At 44.1% G+C, this 22,500-nt stretch overlaps 1 protein-coding gene and 10 non-coding genes across 11 annotated transcripts; 1 reads left to right on the plus strand and 10 right to left on the minus strand.

Moving 5' to 3' along the window:
- Positions 1 to 2,156: 2,156 nt before the first annotated feature.
- LOC143286228 (5S ribosomal RNA) lies at positions 2,157 to 2,275 on the minus strand. Its single transcript, XR_013055790.1, has one exon. It is a non-coding gene; the product is annotated as a 5S ribosomal RNA (ribosomal RNA).
- A 2,359-nt stretch (positions 2,276 to 4,634) lies between these two features.
- LOC143286230 (5S ribosomal RNA) lies at positions 4,635 to 4,753 on the minus strand. The gene has a single exon (XR_013055792.1). It is a non-coding gene; the product is annotated as a 5S ribosomal RNA (ribosomal RNA).
- A 912-nt stretch (positions 4,754 to 5,665) lies between these two features.
- LOC143286231 (5S ribosomal RNA) lies at positions 5,666 to 5,784 on the minus strand. The gene has a single exon (XR_013055793.1). It is a non-coding gene; the product is annotated as a 5S ribosomal RNA (ribosomal RNA).
- Positions 5,785 to 6,680: 896 nt separating this feature from the next.
- Positions 6,681 to 6,799, minus strand: LOC143286232 (5S ribosomal RNA). The gene has a single exon (XR_013055794.1). It is a non-coding gene; the product is annotated as a 5S ribosomal RNA (ribosomal RNA).
- Positions 6,800 to 7,705: 906 nt separating this feature from the next.
- On the minus strand, positions 7,706 to 7,824 carry LOC143286233 (5S ribosomal RNA). Its single transcript, XR_013055795.1, has one exon. It is a non-coding gene; the product is annotated as a 5S ribosomal RNA (ribosomal RNA).
- Positions 7,825 to 8,708: 884 nt separating this feature from the next.
- On the minus strand, positions 8,709 to 8,827 carry LOC143286234 (5S ribosomal RNA). Its single transcript, XR_013055796.1, has one exon. It is a non-coding gene; the product is annotated as a 5S ribosomal RNA (ribosomal RNA).
- Positions 8,828 to 9,717: 890 nt separating this feature from the next.
- LOC143286235 (5S ribosomal RNA) lies at positions 9,718 to 9,836 on the minus strand. The gene has a single exon (XR_013055797.1). It is a non-coding gene; the product is annotated as a 5S ribosomal RNA (ribosomal RNA).
- A 901-nt stretch (positions 9,837 to 10,737) lies between these two features.
- Positions 10,738 to 10,856, minus strand: LOC143286236 (5S ribosomal RNA). The gene has a single exon (XR_013055798.1). It is a non-coding gene; the product is annotated as a 5S ribosomal RNA (ribosomal RNA).
- A 2,289-nt stretch (positions 10,857 to 13,145) lies between these two features.
- LOC143286237 (5S ribosomal RNA) lies at positions 13,146 to 13,264 on the minus strand. Its single transcript, XR_013055799.1, has one exon. It is a non-coding gene; the product is annotated as a 5S ribosomal RNA (ribosomal RNA).
- Positions 13,265 to 14,193: 929 nt separating this feature from the next.
- LOC143286238 (5S ribosomal RNA) lies at positions 14,194 to 14,312 on the minus strand. The gene has a single exon (XR_013055800.1). It is a non-coding gene; the product is annotated as a 5S ribosomal RNA (ribosomal RNA).
- A 2,698-nt stretch (positions 14,313 to 17,010) lies between these two features.
- LOC143285477 (heat shock protein 70 B2-like) lies at positions 17,011 to 19,417 on the plus strand. The gene has a single exon (XM_076592791.1). It carries the CDS (start codon positions 17,197 to 17,199, stop codon positions 19,117 to 19,119), a length of 1,923 nt encoding a protein of 640 aa, XP_076448906.1. The 5' UTR covers positions 17,011 to 17,196; the 3' UTR covers positions 19,120 to 19,417.
- Positions 19,418 to 22,500: the final 3,083 nt, after the last annotated feature.

Consider the following 22,500-nt stretch of genomic DNA (forward strand, 5'->3'; position numbering starts at 1 on the left):
CGCATTTACACATCAGATCATAAAACAAGTCAAAATCTTCACCAATCTCTGCACTCACAGTTTAGCTTATCTTCGTTTCTTTCCCTCTCATGTCGGTCCCTGCAAACGCCGGCTCAAACCGCCATAGTCAAATTTCAAAGACAGACTGACAGACATACAAACAGTCAAGCACACAATCAGCAATTCAGACACACAGACAAACATCCTATCGAAGAGACCAAACATTCTCGAAACCATGAGGTCGAGTGGCCCAGCAATTCCAAGAGACATAACTCTTCACACGATATCATCGTACTTTCGTAGCAGTCTTTCCCCCTGAGGTGCTGCTGTCCTCCAGCCACCATCACCTCCCCCATTATTCTTCATATTCTCGTTTTGCGGAGAGAGAGAAAAAGGCTTGACAGTTAACTGATGACCTCGGCGTTGTGCTTGACAACATGTCCATTGGCTTCCTGTCTCACACAGAATAAAGTGAAAGATCAGCACTCTATGTTATACGAAGTGTTTTCACAAATCTGCCGACCCTTCCTACTGATCTCTGTGGCTGCCTTCACCTCTACACTCCTCCTCGCTCTATACGGTCGGCTTCCGATCCGCTCTTTGTACGCATACACATATCCAAACACTCCACTGTTGGCGGCCGTCCTTTCTGTGTCTCTGGACATTACACTATTTGGAATGAACTTCCTCTCAGTTCACTTCATCAGGTCTCCACACCCAGCTCTTTCAAGTCTGGCCTTAAAACCCACCTCTTCCCAAGATAGCCTCCCTCCCGGGCCTCCCAAGTTCCTTGTCTTCAGTTTCTCCAGTCTTAGACTTATGCATGCGTGCCAGTGAATGACTGGTGTGAAAGCGCTTTGATTTGTCTCTGCACAAGATTCAGCGCTGTATGAACTGCCTACTATTATTATTACTAGTCAGTATTGATTATTACGAAACTAATTAATAAATTGATTAATCAACAGGAAAAAGATTGACGAAGGGAGTGTGCATAGATAATGACCACAACGAACAACATACGTGGACTTGAAAGAAAAAAAGCCGGAAAGAAGGAAAAGAAACTGTGCACTCCAGTCAGATATGCCGACAATAGCTAACCGGCTGATTTACACAGTGATGGCACGTCAGTAGAAATGAATGACCACAAAAAAGCCAAGAAAAATGAATGAGAGAGAAAATCTAGGAAAAGAAAGAGAAATGGCAGAGTCCGGGAGTTAGCATCAATGCAGAAAAATTGAAGGACTAGTGAGCTTACACTCAAACGTCGCACGGCAGCAATCGCCTATTTCCCAAGTAAATAGACTGATGAAATAAACACTGATTAAAATATGACTGATGAACGGTGTCACTAACATCTTCTCACATCGCTTCAGTCCACATATTCTACTGTTGTCTGTACACACGCACACACGGAGAAAAAGACAGCCACTCATACAGACACGCAAACACCCATTCCACTAGACCCAACTGATATATCCGCTGCATTTGTATACTAGTCAATGACTAATATGTACTATACTGGCAAAAGAGAAAATGAGGAACTTTGCTGATTTACTGTTCCATCATACGTTTCTCTTTCACAGACAGTATGAAGTATGTGAGGTTACCCATGCCACGCAGAATCTAATCTGGCCTTCCTTGATACGACTTCGAATTCACCCTCAGCTTTTCATTTCCTCTCCTTTCAGAATTATTCTCTCTCTCTCTCTCTCTCTCTCTCTCTCTCTTTCTCTCTCTCTCTCTCTCTCAAACAATTCCACTACAAACGAAGCAACAACTTCATTTCTTTTTCTTACTGTTCTCGTATTCTACTGAGAGAGAAAAAGGCTTTATTGATAACTGATGAAAATGAATAAATAATCAACGGATTAATTACTAAAAAGATTGATGATGAAGTGAGTGTGCGTGTACAATGACCACAAGGCACAGTGTACGTCGATTTCAAGAAAAAAGCAACAATTGGGGAAAAGAAAATGTGCAGGTGAGATATGACAGTGAACAGCTAACTGATGTACACAATGACGGCAGGTAGAAATGAATGACTTGAAAAAAGAAAAGGAAGATGAAGGAGAGAGATAATGTAGGAGAGGAAAGAGAAAAGGGCTGAGTCCGGGAGAGTAAAAGAAAGTTTTGGGAAAAAAAGACCTAAAAAAGAATGCCAACAGCACCCGGTGTTCCCAGGCGGTCACCCATCCAAGTACTAACCGGGCCCGACGTTGCTTAACTTCGGTGATCGGACGAGAACCGGTGTTTTCAACGTGGTATGGCCGTTGGCGACAGTTGAAGGAAAATTAAGGCTCATGAAGCATACACGGAAGAAGCGGTCATTGTTTTTTTCTCTTCTTTTTCGCACTTTTGCTATCGTGGCTAAATGTGTACATGCTGCAGTGCCACTAGACGCATTTACACATCAGATCATAAAACAAGTCAAAATCTTCACCAATCTCTGCACTCACAGTTTAGCTTATCTTCGTTTCTTTCCCTCTCATGTCGGTCCCTGCAAACGCCGGCTCAAACCGCCATAGTCAAATTTCAAAGACAGACAGACATCTAGTCAGACTGACAGACATACAAACAGTCAAGCACACAATCAGCAATTCAGACACACAGACAAACATCCTATCGAAGAGACCAAACATTCTCGAAACCATGAGGTCGAGTGGCCCAGCAAGTCCAAGAGACATAACTCTTCACACGATATCATCGTACTTTCGTAGCAGTCTTTCCCCCTGAGGTGCTGCTGTCCTCCAGCCACCATCACCTCCCCCATTATTCTTCATATTCTCGTTTTGCTGAGAGAGAGAAAAAGGCTTGACAGTTAACTGATGACCTCGGCGTTGTCCTTGACAACATGTCCATTGGCTCCCTGTCTCACACAGAATAAAGTGAAAGATCAGCACTCTATGTTATACGAAGTGTTTTCACAAATCTGCCGACCCTTCCTACTGATCTCTGTGGCTGCCTTCACCTCTACACTCCTCCTCGCTCTATACGGTCGGCTTCTGATCCGCTCTTTTTACGCATGCACATATCCAAACACTCCACTGTTGGCGGCCGTCCTTTCTGTGTCTCTGGACATTACACTATTTGGAATGAACTTCCTCTCAGTTCACTTCATCAGGTCTCCACACCCAGCTCTTTCAAGTCTGGCCTTAAAACCCACCTCTTCCCAAGATAGCCTCCCTCCCGGGCCTCCCAAGTTCCTTGTCTTCAGTTTCTCCAGTCTTAGACTTATGCATGCGTGCCAGTGAATGACTGGTGTGAAAGCGCTTTGATTTGTCTCTGCACAAGATTCAGCGCTGTATGAACTGTCTACTATTATTATTACTAGTCAGTATTGATTATTGCGAAACTAATTAATAAATTGATTAATCAACAGGAAAAAGATTGACGAAGGCAGTGTGCATAGATAATGACCACAACGAACAACATACGTGGACTTGAAAGAAAAAAAGCCGGAAAGAAGGAAAAGAAACTGTGCACTCCAGTCAGATATGCCGACAATAGCTAACCGGCTGATTTACACAGTGATGGCACGTCAGTAGAAATGAATGACCACAAAAAAGCCAAGAAAAATGAACGAGAGAGAAAATCTAGGAAAAGAAAGAGAAATGGCAGAGTCCGGGAGTTAGCATCAATGCAGAAAAATTGAAGGACTATCAAGCTTACACTCAAACGTCGCACGGCAGCAATCGCCTATTTCCCAAGTAAATAGACTGATGAAATAAACACTGATTAAAATATGACTGATGAACGGTGTCACTAACATCTTCTCACATCACTTCAGTCCACATATTCTACTGTTGTCTGTACACACGCACACACGGAGAAAAAGACAGCTACTCATACAGACACGCAAACACCCATTCCACTAGACCCAACTGATATATCTACTGCAATAGTTTGTATATTATTCAGTGACTAATATGTACTGTATACTGGCAAACTGAAAGAGAAAATGAGGAACTTTGCTGAATTACTGTTCCATCATACGTTTCTCTTTCAGAGACAGTATGAAGTTTGTCAGGTTACCCATGCCACGCAGAATCTAATTTGGCCTTCCTTGATACGTCTTCGAATTCACCCTCAGCTTTTCATTTCCTCTCCTTTCAGAACTAGTTATTCTCTCTCTCTCTCTCTCTCTCTCTCTCTCTCTCTCTCTCTCTCTCTCTCTCTCTCTCTCTCTCTCTCTCTCTCTCTCTCTCTCTCTCTCTCTCTCTTTATAACAATTCCACTACAAACGAAGCAACAACTTCATTTCTTTTTCTTACTGTTCTCGTATTCCACTGAGAGAGAAAAAGGCTTTATTGAAAACTGATGAAAATGAATAAATAATCAACGGATTAATTAATAAAAAGATTGATGAAGTGAGTGTGCGTGTACAATGACCACAAGGCACAGTGTACGTCGATTTAAAGAAAAAAGCAACAATTGGGGAAAAGAAAATGTGCAGGTGAGATATGACAGTGAACAGCTAACTGATGTACACAATGACGGCAGGTAGAAATGAATGACTTGAAAAAAGAAAAGGAAGATGAAGGAGAGAGAGAATGTAGGAAAAGAAAGAGAAAAGGGCAGACCGAGTCCGGGAGAGAAAAAGAAAGTTGGGGAAAAAAAAAGAAAGAAAAAAAGAATGCCAACAGCACCCGGTGTTCCCAGGCGGTCACCCATCCAAGTACTAACCGGGCCCGACGTTGCTTAACTTCGGTGATCGGACGAGAACCGGTGTTTTCAACGTGGTATGGCCGTTGGCGACAGTTGAAGGAAAATTAAGGAAGATGAAGCATAGAGACTAAATAGACTGATGAAATAAACACTGATTAAAATATGACTGATGAACGGTGTCACTAACATCTTCTCACATCGCTTCAGTCCACATATTCTACTGTTGTTTGTACACACGCACACACGGAGAAAAAGACAGCCACTCATACAGACACGCAAACACCCATTCCACTAGACCCAACTGATATATCCGCTGCATTTGTATACTATTCAATGACTAATATGTACTATACTGGCAAAAGAGAAAATGAGGAACTTTGCTGATTTACTGTTCCATCATACGTTTCTCTTTCACAGACAGTATGAAGTATGTGAGGTTACCCATGCCACGCAGAATCTAATCTGGCCTTCCTTGATACGTCTTCGAATTCACCCTCAGCTTTTCCTTTCCTCTCCTTTCAGAACTAGTTATTCTCTCTCTCTCTCTCTCTCTCTCTCTCTCTCTCTCTCTCTCTCTCTCTCTCTCTCTCTCTGTGAAACAATTCCACTACAAACGAAGCAACAACTTCATTTCTTTTTCTTCCTGTTCTCGTATTCTACTGAGAAAGAAAAAGGCTTTATTGATAACTGATGAAAATGAATAAATAATCAACGGATTAATTAATAAAAAGATTGATGATGAAGTGAGTGTGCGTGTACAATGACCACAAGGCACAGTGTACGTCGATTTAAAGAAAAAAGCAACAATGAAAAGAAAATGTGCAGGTGAGATATGACAGTGAACAGCTAACTGATGTACACAATGACGGCAGGTAGAAATGAATGACTTGAAAAAAGAAAAGGAAGATGAAGGAGAGCGATAATGTAGGAAAAGAAAGAGAAAAGGGCTGAGTCCGGGAGAGTAAAAGAAAGTTTTGGGAAAAAAAGACCTAAAAAAGAATGCCAACAGCACCCGGTGTTCCCAGGCGGTCACCCATCCAAGTACTAACCGGGCCCGACGTTGCTTAACTTCGGTGATCGGACGAGAACCGGTGTTTTCAACGTGGTATGGCCGTTGGCGACAGTTGAAGGAAAATTAAGGAAGATGAAGCATAGAGACTAAATAGACTGATGAAATAAACACTGATTAAAATATGACTGATGAACGGTGTCACTAACATCTTCTCACATCGCTTCAGTCCACATATTCTACTATTGTCTGTACACACGCACACACAGAGAAAAAGACAGCCACTCATACAGACACGCAAACACCCATTCCACTAGACCCAACTGATATATCCGCTGCATTTGTATACTAGTCAATGACTAATATGTACTACACTGGCAAAAGAGAAAATGAGGAACTTTGCTGATTTACTGTTCCATCATACGTTTCTCTTTCAGAGACAGTATGAAGTATGTGAGGTTACCCATGCCACGCAGAATCTAATCTGGCCTTCCTTGATACGACTTCGAATTCACCCTCAGCTTTTCATTTCCTCTCCTTTCAGAATTATTCTCTCTCTCTCTCTCTCTCTCTCTCTCTCTCTCTCTCTCTCTCTCTCAAACAATTCCACTACAAACGAAGCAAGAATTTCATTTCTTTTTCTTCCTGTTCTCGTATTCCACTGAGAGAGAAAAAGGCTTTATTGATAACTGATGAAAATGAATAAATAATCAACGGATTAATTACTAAAAAGATTGATGATGAAGTGAGTGTGCGTGTACAATGACCACAAGGCACAGTGTACGTCGATTTAAAGAAAAAAGCAACAATTGGGGAAAAGAAAATGTGCAGGTGAGATATGACAGTGAACAGCTAACTGATGTACACAGTGACGGCAGGTAGAAATGAATGACTTGAAAAAAGAAAAGGAAGATGAAGGAGAGAGATAATGTAGGAGAGGAAAGAGAAAAGGGCTGAGTCCGGGAGAGTAAAAGAAAGTTTGGTGAAAAAGAGACCTAAAAAAGAATGCCAACAGCACCCGGTGTTCCCAGGCGGTCACCCATCCAAGTACTAACCGGGCCCGACGTTGCTTAACTTCGGTGATCGGACGAGAACCGGTGTTTTCAACGTGGTATGGCCGTTGGCGACAGTTGAAGGAAAATTAAGGAAGATGAAGCATAGAGACTAAATAGACTGATGAAATAAACACTGATTAAAATATGACTGATGAACGGTGTCACTAACATCTTCTCACATCGCTTCAGTCCACATATTCTACTGTTGTCTGTACACACGCACACACGGAGAAAAAGACAGCCACTCATACAGGCACGCAAACACCCATTCCACTAGACCCAACTGATATATCCGCTGCATTTGTATACTAGTCAATGACTAATATGTACTATTCTGGCAAAAGAGAAAATGAGGAACTTTGCTGAATTACTGTTCCATCATACGTTTCTCTTTCAGAGACAGTATGAAGTATGTCAGGTTACCCATGCCACGCAGAATCTAATCTGGCCTTCCTTGATACGTCTTCGAATTCACCCTCAGCTTTTCATTTCCTCTCCTTTCAGAATTATTCTCTCTCTCTCTCTCTCTCTCTCTCTCTCTCTCTCTCTCTCTCTCTCTCTCTCTCTGAAACAATTCCACTACAAACGAAGCAACAACTTCATTTCTTTTTCTTCCTGTTCTCGTATTCCACTGAGAGAGAAAAAGGCTTTATTGATAACTGATGAAAATGAATAAATAATCAACGGATTAATTACTAAAAAGATTGATGATGAAGTGAGTGTGCGTGTACAATGACCACAAGGCACAGTGTACGTCGATTTAAGGCAAAAAGCAAGAATTGGGGAAAAGAAAATGTGCAGGTGAGATATGACAGTGAACAGCTAACTGATGTACACAGTGACGGCAGGTAGAAATGAATGACTTGAAAAAAGAAAAGGAAGATGAAGGAGAGAGATAATGTAGGAAAAGAAAGAGAAAAGGGCTGAGTACGGGAGAGTAAAAGAAAGTTTTGGGGAAAAAAGACCTAAAAAAGAATGCCAACAGCACCCGGTGTTCCCAGGCGGTCACCCATCCAAGTACTAACCGGGCCCGACGTTGCTTAACTTCGGTGATCGGACGAGAACCGGTGTTTTCAACGTGGTATGGCCGTTGGCGACAGTTGAAGGAAAATTAAGGAAGATGAAGCATAGAGACTAAATAGACTGATGAAATAAACACTGATTAAAATATGACTGATGAACGGTGTCACTAACATCTTCTCACATCGCTTCAGTTCACATATTCTACTGTTGTTTGTACACACGCACACACGGAGAAAAAGACAGCCACTCATACAGACACGCAAACACCCATTCCACTAGACCCAACTGATATATCCGCTGCATTTGTATACTATTCAATGACTAATATGTACTATACTGGCAAAAGAGAAAATGAGGAACTTTGCTGATTTACTGTTCTATCATACGTTTCTCTTTCACAGACAGTATGAAGTATGTGAGGTTACCCATGCCACGCAGAATCTAATCTGGCCTTCCTTGATACGTCTTCGAATTCACCCTCAGCTTTTCATTTCCTCTCCTTTCAGAACTAGTTATTCTCTCTCTCTCTCTCTCTCTCTCTCTCTCTCTCTGAAACAATTCCACTACAAACGAAGCAACAACTTCATTTCTTTTTCTTCCTGTTCTCGTATTCTACTGAGAGAGAAAAAGGCTTTATTGATAACTGATGAAAATGAATAAATAATCAACGGATTAATTAATAAAAAGATTGATGATGAAGTGAGTGTGCGTGTACAATGACCACAAGGCACAGTGTACGTCGATTTAAAGAAAAAAGCAACAATGAAAAGAAAATGTGCAGGTGAGATATGACAGTGAACAGCTAACTGATGTACACAATGACGGCAGGTAGAAATGAATGACTTGAAAAAAGAAAAGGAAGATGAAGGAGAGCGATAATGTAGGAAAAGAAAGAGAAAAGGGCTGAGTCCGGGAGAGTAAAAGAAAGTTTTGGGAAAAAAAGACCTAAAAAAGAATGCCAACAGCACCCGGTGTTCCCAGGCGGTCACCCATCCAAGTACTAACCGGGCCCGACGTTGCTTAACTTCGGTGATCGGACGAGAACCGGTGTTTTCAACGTGGTATGGCCGTTGGCGACAGTTGAAGGAAAATTAAGGAAGATGAAGCATAGAGACTAAATAGACTGATGAAATAAACACTGATTAAAATATGACTGATGAACGGTGTCACTAACATCTTCTCACATCGCTTCAGTCCACATATTCTACTATTGTCTGTACACACGCACACACAGAGAAAAAGACAGCCACTCATACAGACACGCAAACACCCATTCCACTAGACCCAACTGATATATCCGCTGCATTTGTATACTAGTCAATGACTAATATGTACTACACTGGCAAAAGAGAAAATGAGGAACTTTGCTGATTTACTGTTCCATCATACGTTTCTCTTTCAGAGACAGTATGAAGTATGTGAGGTTACCCATGCCACGCAGAATCTAATCTGGCCTTCCTTGATACGACTTCGAATTCACCCTCAGCTTTTCATTTCCTCTCCTTTCAGAATTATTCTCTCTCTCTCTCTCTCTCTCTCTCTCTCTCTCTCTCTCTCAAACAATTCCACTACAAACGAAGCAAGAATTTCATTTCTTTTTCTTCCTGTTCTCGTATTCCACTGAGAGAGAAAAAGGCTTTATTGATAACTGATGAAAATGAATAAATAATCAACGGATTAATTACTAAAAAGATTGATGAAGAAGTGAGTGTGCGTGTACAATGACCACAAGGCACAGTGTACGTCGATTTAAAGAAAAAAGCAACAATTGGGGAAAAGAAAATGTGCAGGTGAGATATGACAGTGAACAGCTAACTGATGTACACAGTGACGGCAGGTAGAAATGAATGACTTGAAAAAAGAAAAGGAAGATGAAGGAGAGAGATAATGTAGGAGAGGAAAGAGAAAAGGGCTGAGTCCGGGAGAGTAAAAGAAAGTTTGGTGAAAAAGAGACCTAAAAAAGAATGCCAACAGCACCCGGTGTTCCCAGGCGGTCACCCATCCAAGTACTAACCGGGCCCGACGTTGCTTAACTTCGGTGATCGGACGAGAACCGGTGTTTTCAACGTGGTATGGCCGTTGGCGACAGTTGAAGGAAAATTAAGGAAGATGAAGCATAGAGACTAAATAGACTGATGAAATAAACACTGATTAAAATATGACTGATGAACGGTGTCACTAACATCTTCTCACATCGCTTCAGTCCACATATTCTACTGTTGTCTGTACACACGCACACACGGAGAAAAAGACAACCACTCATACAGACACGCAAACACCCATTCCACTAGACCCAACTGATATATCCGCTGCATTTGTATACTAGTCAATGACTAATATGTACTATTCTGGCAAAAGAGAAAATGAGGAACTTTGCTGAATTACTGTTCCATCATACGTTTCTCTTTCAGAGACAGTATGAAGTATGTGAGGTTACCCATGCCACGCAGAATCTAATCTGGCCTTCCTTGATACGTCTTCGAATTCACCCTCAGCTTTTCATTTCCTCTCCTTTCAGAATTATTCTCTCTCTCTCTCTCTCTCTCTCTCTCTCTCTCTCTCTCTCTCTCTCTACAAACGAAGCAACAACTTCATTTCTTTTTCTTACTGTTCTCGTATTCCACTGGGAGAGAAAAAGGCTTTATTGATAACTGATGAAAATGAATAAATAATCAGCGGATTAATTAATAAAAAGATTGATGATGAAGTGAGTGTGCGTGTACAATGACCACAAGGCACAGTGTACGTCGATTTAAAGAAAAAAGCAACAATTGGGGAAAAGAAAATGTGCAGGTGAGATATGACAGTGAACAGCTAACTGATGTAGACAATGACGGCAGGTAGAAATGAATGACTTGAAAAAAGAAAAGGAAGATGAAGGAGAGAGATAATGTAGGAAAAGAAAGAGAAAAGGGCAGACTGAGTCCGGGAGAGAAAAAGAACGTTGGGGAAAAAAAAAACCTAAAAAAAAAAAAGAAGAAAGAATGCCAACAGCACCCGGTGTTCCCAGGCGGTCACCCATCCAAGTACTAACCGGGCCCGACGTTGCTTAACTTCGGTGATCGGACGAGAACCGGTGTTTTCAACGTGGTATGGCCGTTGGCGACAGTTGAAGGAAAATTAAGGCTTATGAAGCATACACGGAAGAAGCGGTCATTGTTTTTTTCTCTTCTTTTTCGCACTTTTACTATCGTGGCTAAATGTGTACATGCTGCAGTGCCACTAGACGCATTTACACATCAGATCATAAAACAAGTCAAAATCTTCACCAATCTCTGCACTCACAGTTTAGCTTATCTTCGTTTCTTTCCCTCTCATGTCGGTCCCTGCAAACGCCGGCTCAAACCGCCATAGTCAAATTTCAAAGACAGACTGACAGACATACAAACAGTCAAAGCACACAATCAGCAATTCAGACACACAGACAAACATCCTATCGAAGAGACCAAACATTCTCGAAACCATGAGGTCGAGTGGCCCAGCAAGTCCAAGAGACATAACTCTTCACACGATATAATCGTACTTTCGTAGCAGTCTTTCCCCCTGAGGTGCTGCTGTCCTCCAGCCACCATCACCTCCCCCATTATTCTTCATATTCTCGTTTTGCGGAGAGAGAGAGAAAAAGGCTTGACAGTTAACTGATGACCTCGGCGTTGTCCTTGACAACATGTCCATTGGCTCCCTGTCTCACACAGAATAAAGTGAAAGATCAGCACTCTATGTTATACGAAGTGTTTTCACAAATCTGCCGACCCTTCCTACTGATCTCTGTGGCTGCCTTCACCTCTACACTCCTCCTCGCTCTATACGGTCGGCTTCCGATCCGCTCTTTTTACGCATACACATATCCAAACACTCCACTGTTGGCGGCCGTCCTTTCTGTGTCTCTGGACATGACACTATTTGGAATGAACTTCCTCTCAGTTCACTTCATCAGGTCTCCACACCCAGCTCTTTCAAGTCTGGCCTTAAAACCCACCTCTTCCCAAGATAGCCTCCCTCCCGGGCCTCCCAAGTTCCTTGTCTTCAGTTTCTCCAGTCTTAGACTTATGCATGCGTGCCAGTGAATGACTGGTGTGAAAGCGCTTTGATTTGTCTCTGCACAAGATTGAGCGCTGTATGAACTGCCTACTATTATTATTACTAGTCAGTATTGATTATTACGAAACTAATTAATAAATTGATTAATCAACAGGAAAAAGATTGACGAAGCGAGTGTGCATAGATAATGACCACAACGAACAACATGCGTGGACTTGAAAGAAAAAAAGCCGGAAAGAAGGAAAAGAAACTGTGCGCTCCAGTCAGATATGCCGACAATAGCTAACCGGCTGATTTACACAGTGATGACACGTCAGTAGAAATGAATGACCACAAAAAAGCCAAGAAAAATGAATGAGAGAGAAAATCTAGGAAAAGAAAGAGAAATGGCAGAGTCCGGGAGTTAGCATCAATGCAGAAAAATTGAAGGACTATCAAGCTTACACTCAAACGTCGCACGGCAGCAATCGCCTATTTCCCAAGTAAATAGACTGATGAAATAAACACTGATTAAAATATGACTGATGAACGGTGTCACTAACATCTTCTCACATCACTTCAGTCCACATATTCTACTGTTGTCTGTACACACGCACACACGGAGAAAAAGACAGCTACTCATACAGACACGCAAACACCCATTCCACTAGACCCAACTGATATATCCGCTGCATTTGTATACTATTCAATGACTAATATGTACTATACTGGCAAAAGAGAAAATGAGGAACTTTGCTGATTTACTGTTCCATCATACGTTTCTCTTTCAGAGACAGTATGAAGTATGTGAGGTTACCCATGCCACGCAGAATCTAATCTGGCCTTCCTTGATACGACTTCGAATTCACCCTCAGCTTTTCATTTCCTGTCCTTTCAGAATTATTCTCTTGTCTCTCTCTCTCTCTCTCTCTCTCTCTCTCTCTCTCTCTCTCTCTCTCTCTCTCAAACAATTCCACTACAAACGAAGCAACAACTTCATTTCTTTTTCTTCCTGTTCTCGTATTCTACTGAGGGAGAAAAAGGCTTTATTGATAACTGATGAAAATGAATAAATAATCAACGGATTAATTACTAAAAAGATTGATGATGAAGTGAGTGTGCGTGTACAATGACCACAAGGCACAGTGTACGTCGATTTAAAGAAAAAAGCAACAATTGGGGAAAAGAAAATGTGCAGGTGAGATATGACAGTGAACAGCTAACTGATGTAGACAATGACGGCAGGTAGAAATGAATGACTTGAAAAAAGAAAAGGAAGATGAAGGAGAGAGATAATGTAGGAAAAGAAAGAGAAAAGGGCTGAGTCCGGGAGAGTAAAAGAAAGTTTTGGGAAAAAAAGACCTAAAAAAGAATGCCAACAGCACCCGGTGTTCCCAGGCGGTCACCCATCCAAGTACTAACCGGGCCCGACGTTGCTTAACTTCGGTGATCGGACGAGAACCGGTGTTTTCAACGTGGTATGGCCGTTGGCGACAGTTGAAGGAAAATTAAGGAAGATGAAGCATAGAGACTAAATAGACTGATGAAATAAACACTGATTAAAATATGACTGATGAACGGTGTCACTAACATCTTCTCACATCGCTTCAGTCCACATATTCTAATGTTGTCTGAACACACGCACACACGGAGAAAAAGACAGCCACTCATACAGACACGCAAACACCCATTCCACTAGACCCAACTGATATATCCGCTGCATTTGTATACTAGTCAATGACTAATATGTACTATACTGGCAAAAGAGAAAATGAGGAACTTTGCTGATTTACTGTTCCATCATACGTTTCTCTTTCAGAGACAGTATGAAGTATGTGAGGTTACCCATGCCACGCAGAATCTAATCTGGCCTTCCTTGATACGACTTCGAATTCACCCTCAGCTTTTCATTTCCTCTCCTTTCAGAATTATTCTCTCTCTCTCTCTGTCTCTTCTCTCTCTCTCTCTCTCTCTCTCTCTCTCTCTCTCTCTCTCAAACAATTCCACTACAAACGAAGCAACAACTTCATTTCTTTTTCTTCCTGTTCTCGTATTCTACTGAGAGAGAAAAAGGCTTTATTGATAACTGATGAAAATGAATAAATAATCAACGGATTAATTACTAAAAAGATTGATGATGAAGTGAGTGTGCGTGTACAATGACCACAAGGCACAGTGTACGTCGATTTAAAGAAAAAAGCAACAATTGGGGAAAAGAAAATGTGCAGGTGAGATATGACAGTGAACAGCTAACTGATGTAGACAATGACGGCAGGTAGAAATGAATGACTTGAAAAAAGAAAAGGAAGATGAAGGAGAGAGATAATGTAGGAAAGGAAAGAGAAAAGGGCAGACTGAGTCCGGGAGAGAAAAAGAAAGTTGGGGGGAAAAAAAACAACCTAAAAAAAAAAAAAGAAAGAATGCCAACAGCACCCGGTGTTCCCAGGCGGTCACCCATCCAAGTACTAACCGGGCCCGACGTTGCTTAACTTCGGTGATCGGACGAGAACCGGTGTTTTCAACGTGGTATGGCCGTTGGCGACAGTTTAAGGAAAATTAAGGCTCATGAAGCATACACGGAAGAAGCGGTCATTGTTTTTTTCTCTTCTTTTTCGCACTTTTGCTATCGTGGCTAAATGTGTACATGCTGCAGTGCCACTTCACCAATCTCTGCACTCACAGTTTAGCTTATCTTCGTTTCTTTCCCTCTCATGTCGGTCCCTGCAAACGCCGGCTCAAACCGCCATAGTCAAATTTCAAAGACAGACAGACATCTAGTCAGACTGACAGACATACAAACAGTCAAGCACACAATCAGCAATTCAGACACACAGACAAACATCCAATCGAAGAGACCAAACATTCTCGAAACCATGAGGTCGAGTGGCCCAGCAAGTCCAAGAGACATAACTCTTCACACGATATGATCGTACTTTCGTAGCAGTCTTTCCCCCTGAGGTACTGCTGTCCTCCAGCCACCATCACCTCCCCCATTATTCTTCATATTCTCGTTTTGCGGAGAGAGAGAAAAAGGCTTGACAGTTAACTGATGACCTCGGCGTTGTCCTTGACAACATGTCCATTGGCTTCCTGTCTCACACAGAATAAAGTGAAAGATCAGCACTCTATGTTATGCGAAGTGTTTTCACAAATCTGCCGACCCTTCCTACTGATCTCTGTGGCTGCCTTCACCTCTACACTCCTCCTCGCTCTATACGGTCGGCTTCCGATCCGCTCCTTTTACGCATACACATATCCAAACACTGCACTGTTGGCGGCCGTCCTTTCTGTGTCTCTGGACATTACACTATTTGGAATGAACTTCTTCTTTCACTTCAGTCAGGTCTCCACACCCAGCTCTTTCAAATCTGGCCTTAAAACCCACCTCTTCCCGAGATAGCCTCCCTCCCCTGTCTCCCAAATTCCTTGTCTTCAGTTTCTCCAGTCTTAGACTTATGCATGCGTGTGAATGACTGGTGTGAAAGCGCTTTGATTTCAGTGTCTCTGCACAAGATTCAGCGCTATATGAACTGCCACTATTATTATTACTTGACTAGTATTGATTATTACGAAACTAATTAATTGATCATGATGATGATGAGCTGATTAATCAACAGGAAAAGGATTGACGAAGTGAGTGTGCGTAGATAATGACCACAACGAACATCCCCCGCCCCGCCCGCAGCCATGTTCGCTGTGCTACGCTCGTCAGGAGCCGCCCCCTCTTTCGTTTGACAGGTTGTTTAGATAATAAGCAGACTGCTGGGTTAAAATATATGTATGGAAAAATATTCGCGTCAAAAGTTCGTTTTCCTTTTTCCGTATTTTTCAGCTTTGATGAACGTAATTGAAGAACTGATTTGTGGTGAAAACATACATAATAAGCATGTCGAAGATGAGACGTCTCGTGCCTCTGTGTGTCCGTGTGTGTGCCTGCGTTTGTGTCCGTGTGTGTGTGTGTGTGTGTGTGTGTGTGTGTGCGTGCGTTTGTGTCCGTGTGTGTGTGTGTGTGTGTGCGTGCGTGCGTGTGTTTGTGTCCGTGTGTGTGTGTGTGCCTGCGTTTGTGTCCGTGTGTGTGTGTGTGTGTGTGTGTGTGTGTGTGTGTGTGTGCGTGCCGTGCGCGGTGCGTGTGCAGTGTGCTGAGTGCCGCGGCGTGCCGGCGTCCGTCCGTGCCGGTGTGGATGGGTGGGAGTTTGTAAGCCTGAGAGAGAAATGAGTGTCAAAATCTGTCGTGTGTTTGTTGGCACTGAGATGTCATGGGGCAGTACTCAAGTTGTGTTTGGCCAAAGCTGAAGGGAGGGTGCATGGATCGCACTGTCACGACGTGTGTGTGTGTGCGTGCCACGGTGTGTGTGTGTGTGTGTGCCACGGTGTGTGTGTGTGTGTGTGTGTGAGTGTGTGTGTCAGTGTATCCGGTGTGTGTGTCAGCCTGTGTGTGCCGGTTTGTCAGTCTGAGTGTCAGTGTGTGTGTGTGTGTGTGTGTGTGTGTCACTGAGTGTGTGTGTGTCACTGAGTGTGTGTGAGGAGAGAGAGAGAGAGAGAGAGAGAGAGAGAGAGAGAGAGTGTGTGATTTTGTTTGTTCAACGATTGTAAAACCCACAATGTTCAAATTATGGACAATAAAACTGAACAACGCAAATAAAAACAATAATAAAAGCGAGGTAGATCGTGGGGGGGAGGGGGCTGAGAGGCCAACAGTGCATGAAGTGGCATCCATTTGTTCCCACACCGGCTGTGGAAAGGGAGAGAATGAATCCGGTTTCGGTGGTAGTAGACCCATCGAGCACGGTGGGTAGACCCCACCATGCAATCCCTTCAGTTCGTTTTTATCGTGTCGGATGACGAAATGGCTGGTCTGTGTTGCTATTGTCTCCATGAATCTCCGCGGGAACACAGCGGCAAGCTGACTACAGAGCATCGAAGTTTCGAGAATCAGCAGTTTCTCGTTTCAGGTTGTGGCACGTCGAAAAATCGAGCAGAATCTCGAATCCCTCATCTGCTGCGCTTAGGCGGTTCCTCAGCCAATCGGAGTGAGAGAATGCGTTTCCAAAAATAGGAACAAATCACAGTTCGGAATTATATCGGAAATTACCGTTGCAGTGGGTGAGCTATTTTTAATGTTCCAGAAACGTCGTCCATGATCTCGATTGTTCAAGCAAGAGCAGGCGGGTACCTTTAAAAGAGGGCCCCGCGTTTGCCACTGCCATTGTTGAGAAGCAACAGAGATCGAGACAAACCGACACGACTTGATAAGGAAACATCTTTTTTCATTACAAGAGCGCTAGCCTTCCACTGCAGAGGTAGGACTGAGAAAATCCAGGCAACGTAACTTTTAACAGAAGAGTTTCTTTGGCTGCACTAATTTGCTGAGTGTATTTGATAGAAAAGGTACCTATAGATTCGCCGCTTTGATCCCAGCAGAAAATGGCTCCAACCAGCAACAAAGCTCCGGCAATCGGCATCGACCTGGGCACCACCTATTCCTGTGTAGGGGTGTTCCAAAACGGCCAGGTGGAGATCATCGCCAACGACCAGGGGCAGAGAACCACACCCAGCTACGTGGCCTTCACGGACACGGAACGCCTGGTGGGGGACGCGGCCAAGAACCAGGCGGCCCTGAACCCCCGGAACACGGTGTTCGACGCCAAGCGGCTCATCGGGCGCCGCTTCACGGACAGCAGCGTGCAGAAGGACCTGCAGCACTGGCCCTTCAAGGTGGTCAGTGACGGCGGCCTGCCCAAGCTGCAGGTGGAGTACCAGGGGGAGCTCAAGACCCTGGCCCCCGAGGAGGTCAGCTCCATGGTGCTGGCCAAGATGAAGGACACGGCGGAGGCCTACCTGGGGCAGCGGGTCACGGACGCCGTCATCACCGTGCCGGCCTACTTCAACGACGCCCAGCGGCAGGCCACCAAGGACGCCGGGGTCATCGCCGGGCTGAACGTGCTGAGGATCATCAACGAGCCCACAGCAGCCGCCCTGGCTTACGGCCTGGACAAGAGCGTGCAGAAAGACAGCGACAAGAACATCCTCATCTTTGACCTGGGTGGCGGCACCTTTGATGTGTCCATCCTCACCATTTCCGAAGGGTCGCTCTTCGAGGTCAAGGCCACAGCAGGCGACACGCATCTGGGAGGTGAGGACTTTGACGACCGCCTCGTGCAGCACTTGACGCAGGAGTTCCAGCGGAAATACAAGAAAGACATCAGCAAGAACGCACGAGCTCTGCGCCGACTCCGCACGGCGTGTGAACGTGCCAAGCGCACCCTGTCCAGCAGCGCGGAGGCCAGCGTGGAGATCGACTCTCTGTACGAGGGCATCGACTTCTACACGCGCATCACCAGGGCCAGGTTTGAGGAGCTGTGTGCAGACCTGTTCCGCAGCACCCTGCAGCCCGTGGAGCAGGCCCTGAGGGACGCCAAGATGGACAAACGCCAGATCCACGAGGTGGTGCTGGTGGGGGGCTCCACAAGAATCCCCCGCATCCAGAAGCTGCTGCAGGAGTTCATGGGCGGGAAGGAGCTGAACAAGTCCATCCACCCTGACGAGGCCGTGGCCTACGGGGCGGCGGTGCAGGCGGCGGTGCTCAGCGGCGACAAGAGTGACGTCATCAAAGACGTGCTGCTGGTGGACGTCACGCCGCTGTCGCTGGGCATCGAGACGGCCGGCGGCGTCATGGCCCGACTGGTGGAGCGCAACACCACCATCCCCACCAAGACCTCCCAGGTGTTCACCACTTACGCCGACAACCAGCCGGCTGTCACCGTCCAGGTGTACGAAGGAGAGCGCGCCATGACCAAAGACAACAACCTGCTGGGGAGGTTCGAACTTACCGGCATACCCCCCGCCCCGCGCGGCGTCCCGCAGATCGAGGTCTCCTTTGATATCGACGCCAACGGCATCATGAAAGTTAGTGCCCAGGACAAGAGCACGGGCAAGTCGTCCAACGTGACCATCAAGAACGACAAGGACCGCCTCAGCAAGGAGGACATTGACCGCATGGTCCACGAGGCGGAGAAGTTCAAGGAAGCGGACGACCAGCAGCGGCAACGCGTGGAGTCCCGCAACAGGCTGGAGGCCTACGTCTTCTCCGTGCGGCAGGCGCTGAGCGACGCCGGGGACAAACTGAGCGCTGAGCACAGGGACTCAGCCAGCAAGGCGTGTGAAGACACACTGAGCTGGCTGGACGGCAACTCTCTGGCCGAGAAGGACGAGTACGACCACAGGCTGCAGGAGCTGCAGAAGCTGTGCTCCCCTCTCATGACCAAGATCCACTCCACGGGGAACAACCCCGGCTCATCTGCGGAAGGTGGTAGCGGTTACGGCCCCACTGTTGAAGAGGTGGACTAATTTTGTGCGGATGACTGCGAAAGACTGTCCCATGAACTGGTCTATGATTGCCGTCGTGGTGTTCATGATGATGAAGTATGAAACAGTAACAGAAAGGGATTTCTCGTATGTGTGCTCGACTTAATGTAAGATGATGTATTTTATATATTGTATGTGTATGTGAGTCGGCACAAATTATGTGATATTTATGGAATTTGTACAGAATATCTATGTTTGTTATTGAGGTGCTGAGTCATGTGGTGACAGTCAGTGACATATGATGGTGAACAAAGTAAATAAAACAACACTTTCAATGAAAGATACATTCTTCGAGTGTGTGTGTGTGTGTGTGTGTGTGTGTGTGTGTGTGTGTGTGTTCTCTCTCCATCTCTCTCATTCCCTCTTTCTCTATCTGTTTCCATCTCTCTCTGATTCAGTTCGCGCGTGTGTATGTCCCCTCTCTGTTTTCCCATCTCTCTCTCTCTCTCTCTTGATCTGATTCAGTTTGCCGGTGTAAGTAATGAATATACTGAAATAGTTCATACCCCCCTCGCCCTCACCCCCACCCCCCAAACACACACACACACACACACAAAGTAATTATAAAAACACTGCGCATTGTCAAATTTTACTCGGAACAAACCGAAACAAACACACACACACACACACACACACACACACACACACCGGAGAGAGAGAGAAAGAGAGAGAGAAGAAGAAGAAAAGTGCAATAAAGTTCCGTCTTTAAATCAAGTGTAGGCTTCATACATATCCAGGGTCAGATATATCGATTTTTGTTTTGAATGTACAGAACCCCGGGACAACACTTTCTTGAAATTACTGACAAAAGCGTCAGAATACTTCACCATCAGATACCCCATCATTAAAGCACAGACATACACGAACGGGTGCAAAGGTTATTCAGATATCACATACGGGTATGACCTGAAACAAACACATAACTCTGTAGCAGTTTCGCATCAATGTTTCGGGCACATTTAAACAAAAGTAATGAAGCAATGATCGAGTTCACAAAGAATCAAGCCAGTTGGTTATATATCAACAACCATTCACAGTATTTTTGAAAGAAAAGCAGTCCAGTTTCACTGTTCAGCATCTTTTCAACCCATTCTGTCTGTCTTAATACGCCCTTCCATCTTCTGCCACACTAACACAGCAGGACTATGACACATACATAATACGCACACAGGCAGTCTTTATTTATCTCCCTCTCTCTCATTCTTTGTCTCTCTCTGAACACACGCACGCACACACGCGCGCACACATACATACAATTACAGTCGGATAGACACGCTCGACGCACATATGTGACAGTGTGTGTTTATATTTTTGCTGAGGTCACCAGTCTTAGAGCATCATTTACAAACTGTCTTGATATTTTTTTTTTTACACACTAAATTACACTTAAGTTTCTTCCATGTCCGTAATTATTTCAATAGAAGTGCACAGAGAATACCGTACAATGAACAATTTAAAAGGCCCTTTTGCACAGTGAAGTCCCACAGCCGTCCTATGGGTTGTTAATTCCCACTTTCAATACAAAATCATGTGCGACATTCCGTGTACACATACATAAATCTTTGATGTGCCGCAAATAGAAATAAACACTGTGCATAAATTAAGTATAGTGGATACATTTAAGGTGAATGTGTCGATATGTACATTTAGCACCTTTGCAATCAGATAAAATCAATGAAAACTGATCTTTTTGAGCAAGTGTTCGTTTACCTCTGTGTGCCGTTTGAACACTGAGCTAAAAATAGATCTCTTTCTAGCTCAGTGCACTTAAAGGGTTTGCTGTCGTGGTCAACAATTTATTTCAAGTTCTTCCGCTGCTTGATTAATAAGTAAATGGCCAGCACAACCCAAATGCCCTTCACAGAATCGCTTTTTACTATATAAAAAAAAAAAAAAAGTTGAGCTGAAATCAGCTTTCCTGTTCCTCATATTGTTTACAGCCCAGTGGGTGTAGCGCTTGGAAATGATCCCAAGCATGGTTTTCACTCCCCTGTTGTGGGCTCAGAAACTCTCTCCTTGATGTCAGTTCAGGGCATACCCCCCGTTTTTGTTTTTTGTTTTTTTATAATTACTCCAACCCCATTTTCCGTTGGAAAATCCTTTCTTTCAAAAAAACAAAACAAAACAAAAAAGTGGTGGAAACAAGATAAATCTTGAGGACAGAACAAGAATAGCTACACCCCATCTCCGAAAAAGAACCCAGGGGGTTATATCAGGGCCAGTAGTGCTGTCCCCGAAATGACTCCCCATGGATTTGTTTTGGGCTGGTCCTGTATACACTACACCCGTGTTCGTGTGTAGTCGATCTGGTGCTGACCCTGTTGGAATCGAAAAGATTCTACCAGCCTACACTGACTCATGGAGTGATTTGAGGACTAGTGTGCTGGGGGCAGCTCAATAGTAACTCCACCTTTTTTTTTCTTTTCTTTTTTTTTCACCAAGTATACACTAATTTGTGTTTTTGAATAATTTTGATGGGTATGGTCAGGGCAAGGGTTGGAGTCTTCCCTGGCTAACTCCCCACTAGAGTCATTACAGGCCTTCCCCAGAATGACTCCGTGGGGTTAACGTGAGGGTGGGGTCATTCTGTGGCATTACACCGGCCGCACATAAGAAAATCGAGGCTGACAACGACCCACAACCAAAAAAACAAACGTACCCTAAAACAAACAAAATATATAAGAATAACTTCGAAAGGTTAAGTCGCATTAAACCACAAGGTGGAGTCGTGGCGTAGTGGTAATACACACGATTAAGAAGCGAGTGTGCACGGGTTCGAGTCTCGGAACGGGATTTTTTTGGTTTTAATCCCCTCCACTAGGCCTTTGGTGGTGATCTGGGTGCTAGTCTTTCGGCTAAAACGATAAATTGAGGTCCGGTGTGCAGCGCGCTGTTTTAGCGCACGTAAAAGAACTCACAACAACAAAAGGGTTATCATTGGCAAAATTCTGTATAAAAATCTACATCGGGAAATACGCTTGCATGCAGGTAAAAAAAAAAAAAAAAGGATAATAAAATAGCCGCGCTGCATTGTAGCGGGGAAAGTAGCCCGAATTTCACACAGGGAAATCTGTGGTGATAAAAGTAATAAATGCAAACACCTGATGATTATGCCTCTGACATTGTCAGATCCGTCTATATTGTCAGAAGAAATTCAGTATAATCACATATGTTGTTCGTAAACTACACGACGAACGAGTCAGCACACGGTTTAGTATTAGTTACCATTAATGTTTCGTCAGATAAAAGTTATGCTGTAGTAACATTAGATGATATTTGTTTAATTATTTTTTGAGTATGCATATATAAAATGGACAAACAACAGACATGGCACATAATTCAATTCAACATTAAAATCCAGTA

The sequence above is a fragment of the Babylonia areolata genome, chromosome 9 (genome assembly GCF_041734735.1).
Source record: "Babylonia areolata isolate BAREFJ2019XMU chromosome 9, ASM4173473v1, whole genome shotgun sequence".
In the NCBI taxonomy this organism is placed as follows: Eukaryota; Metazoa; Mollusca; class Gastropoda; order Neogastropoda; family Buccinidae; genus Babylonia; species Babylonia areolata.

What these genes read in the sequence shown, in the direction of transcription:
- LOC143285477 (XM_076592791.1), top strand. Translation starts at nt 17,197, where the DNA reads ATGGCTCCAACCAGCAACAAAGCTCCGGCAATCGGCATCGACCTGGGC.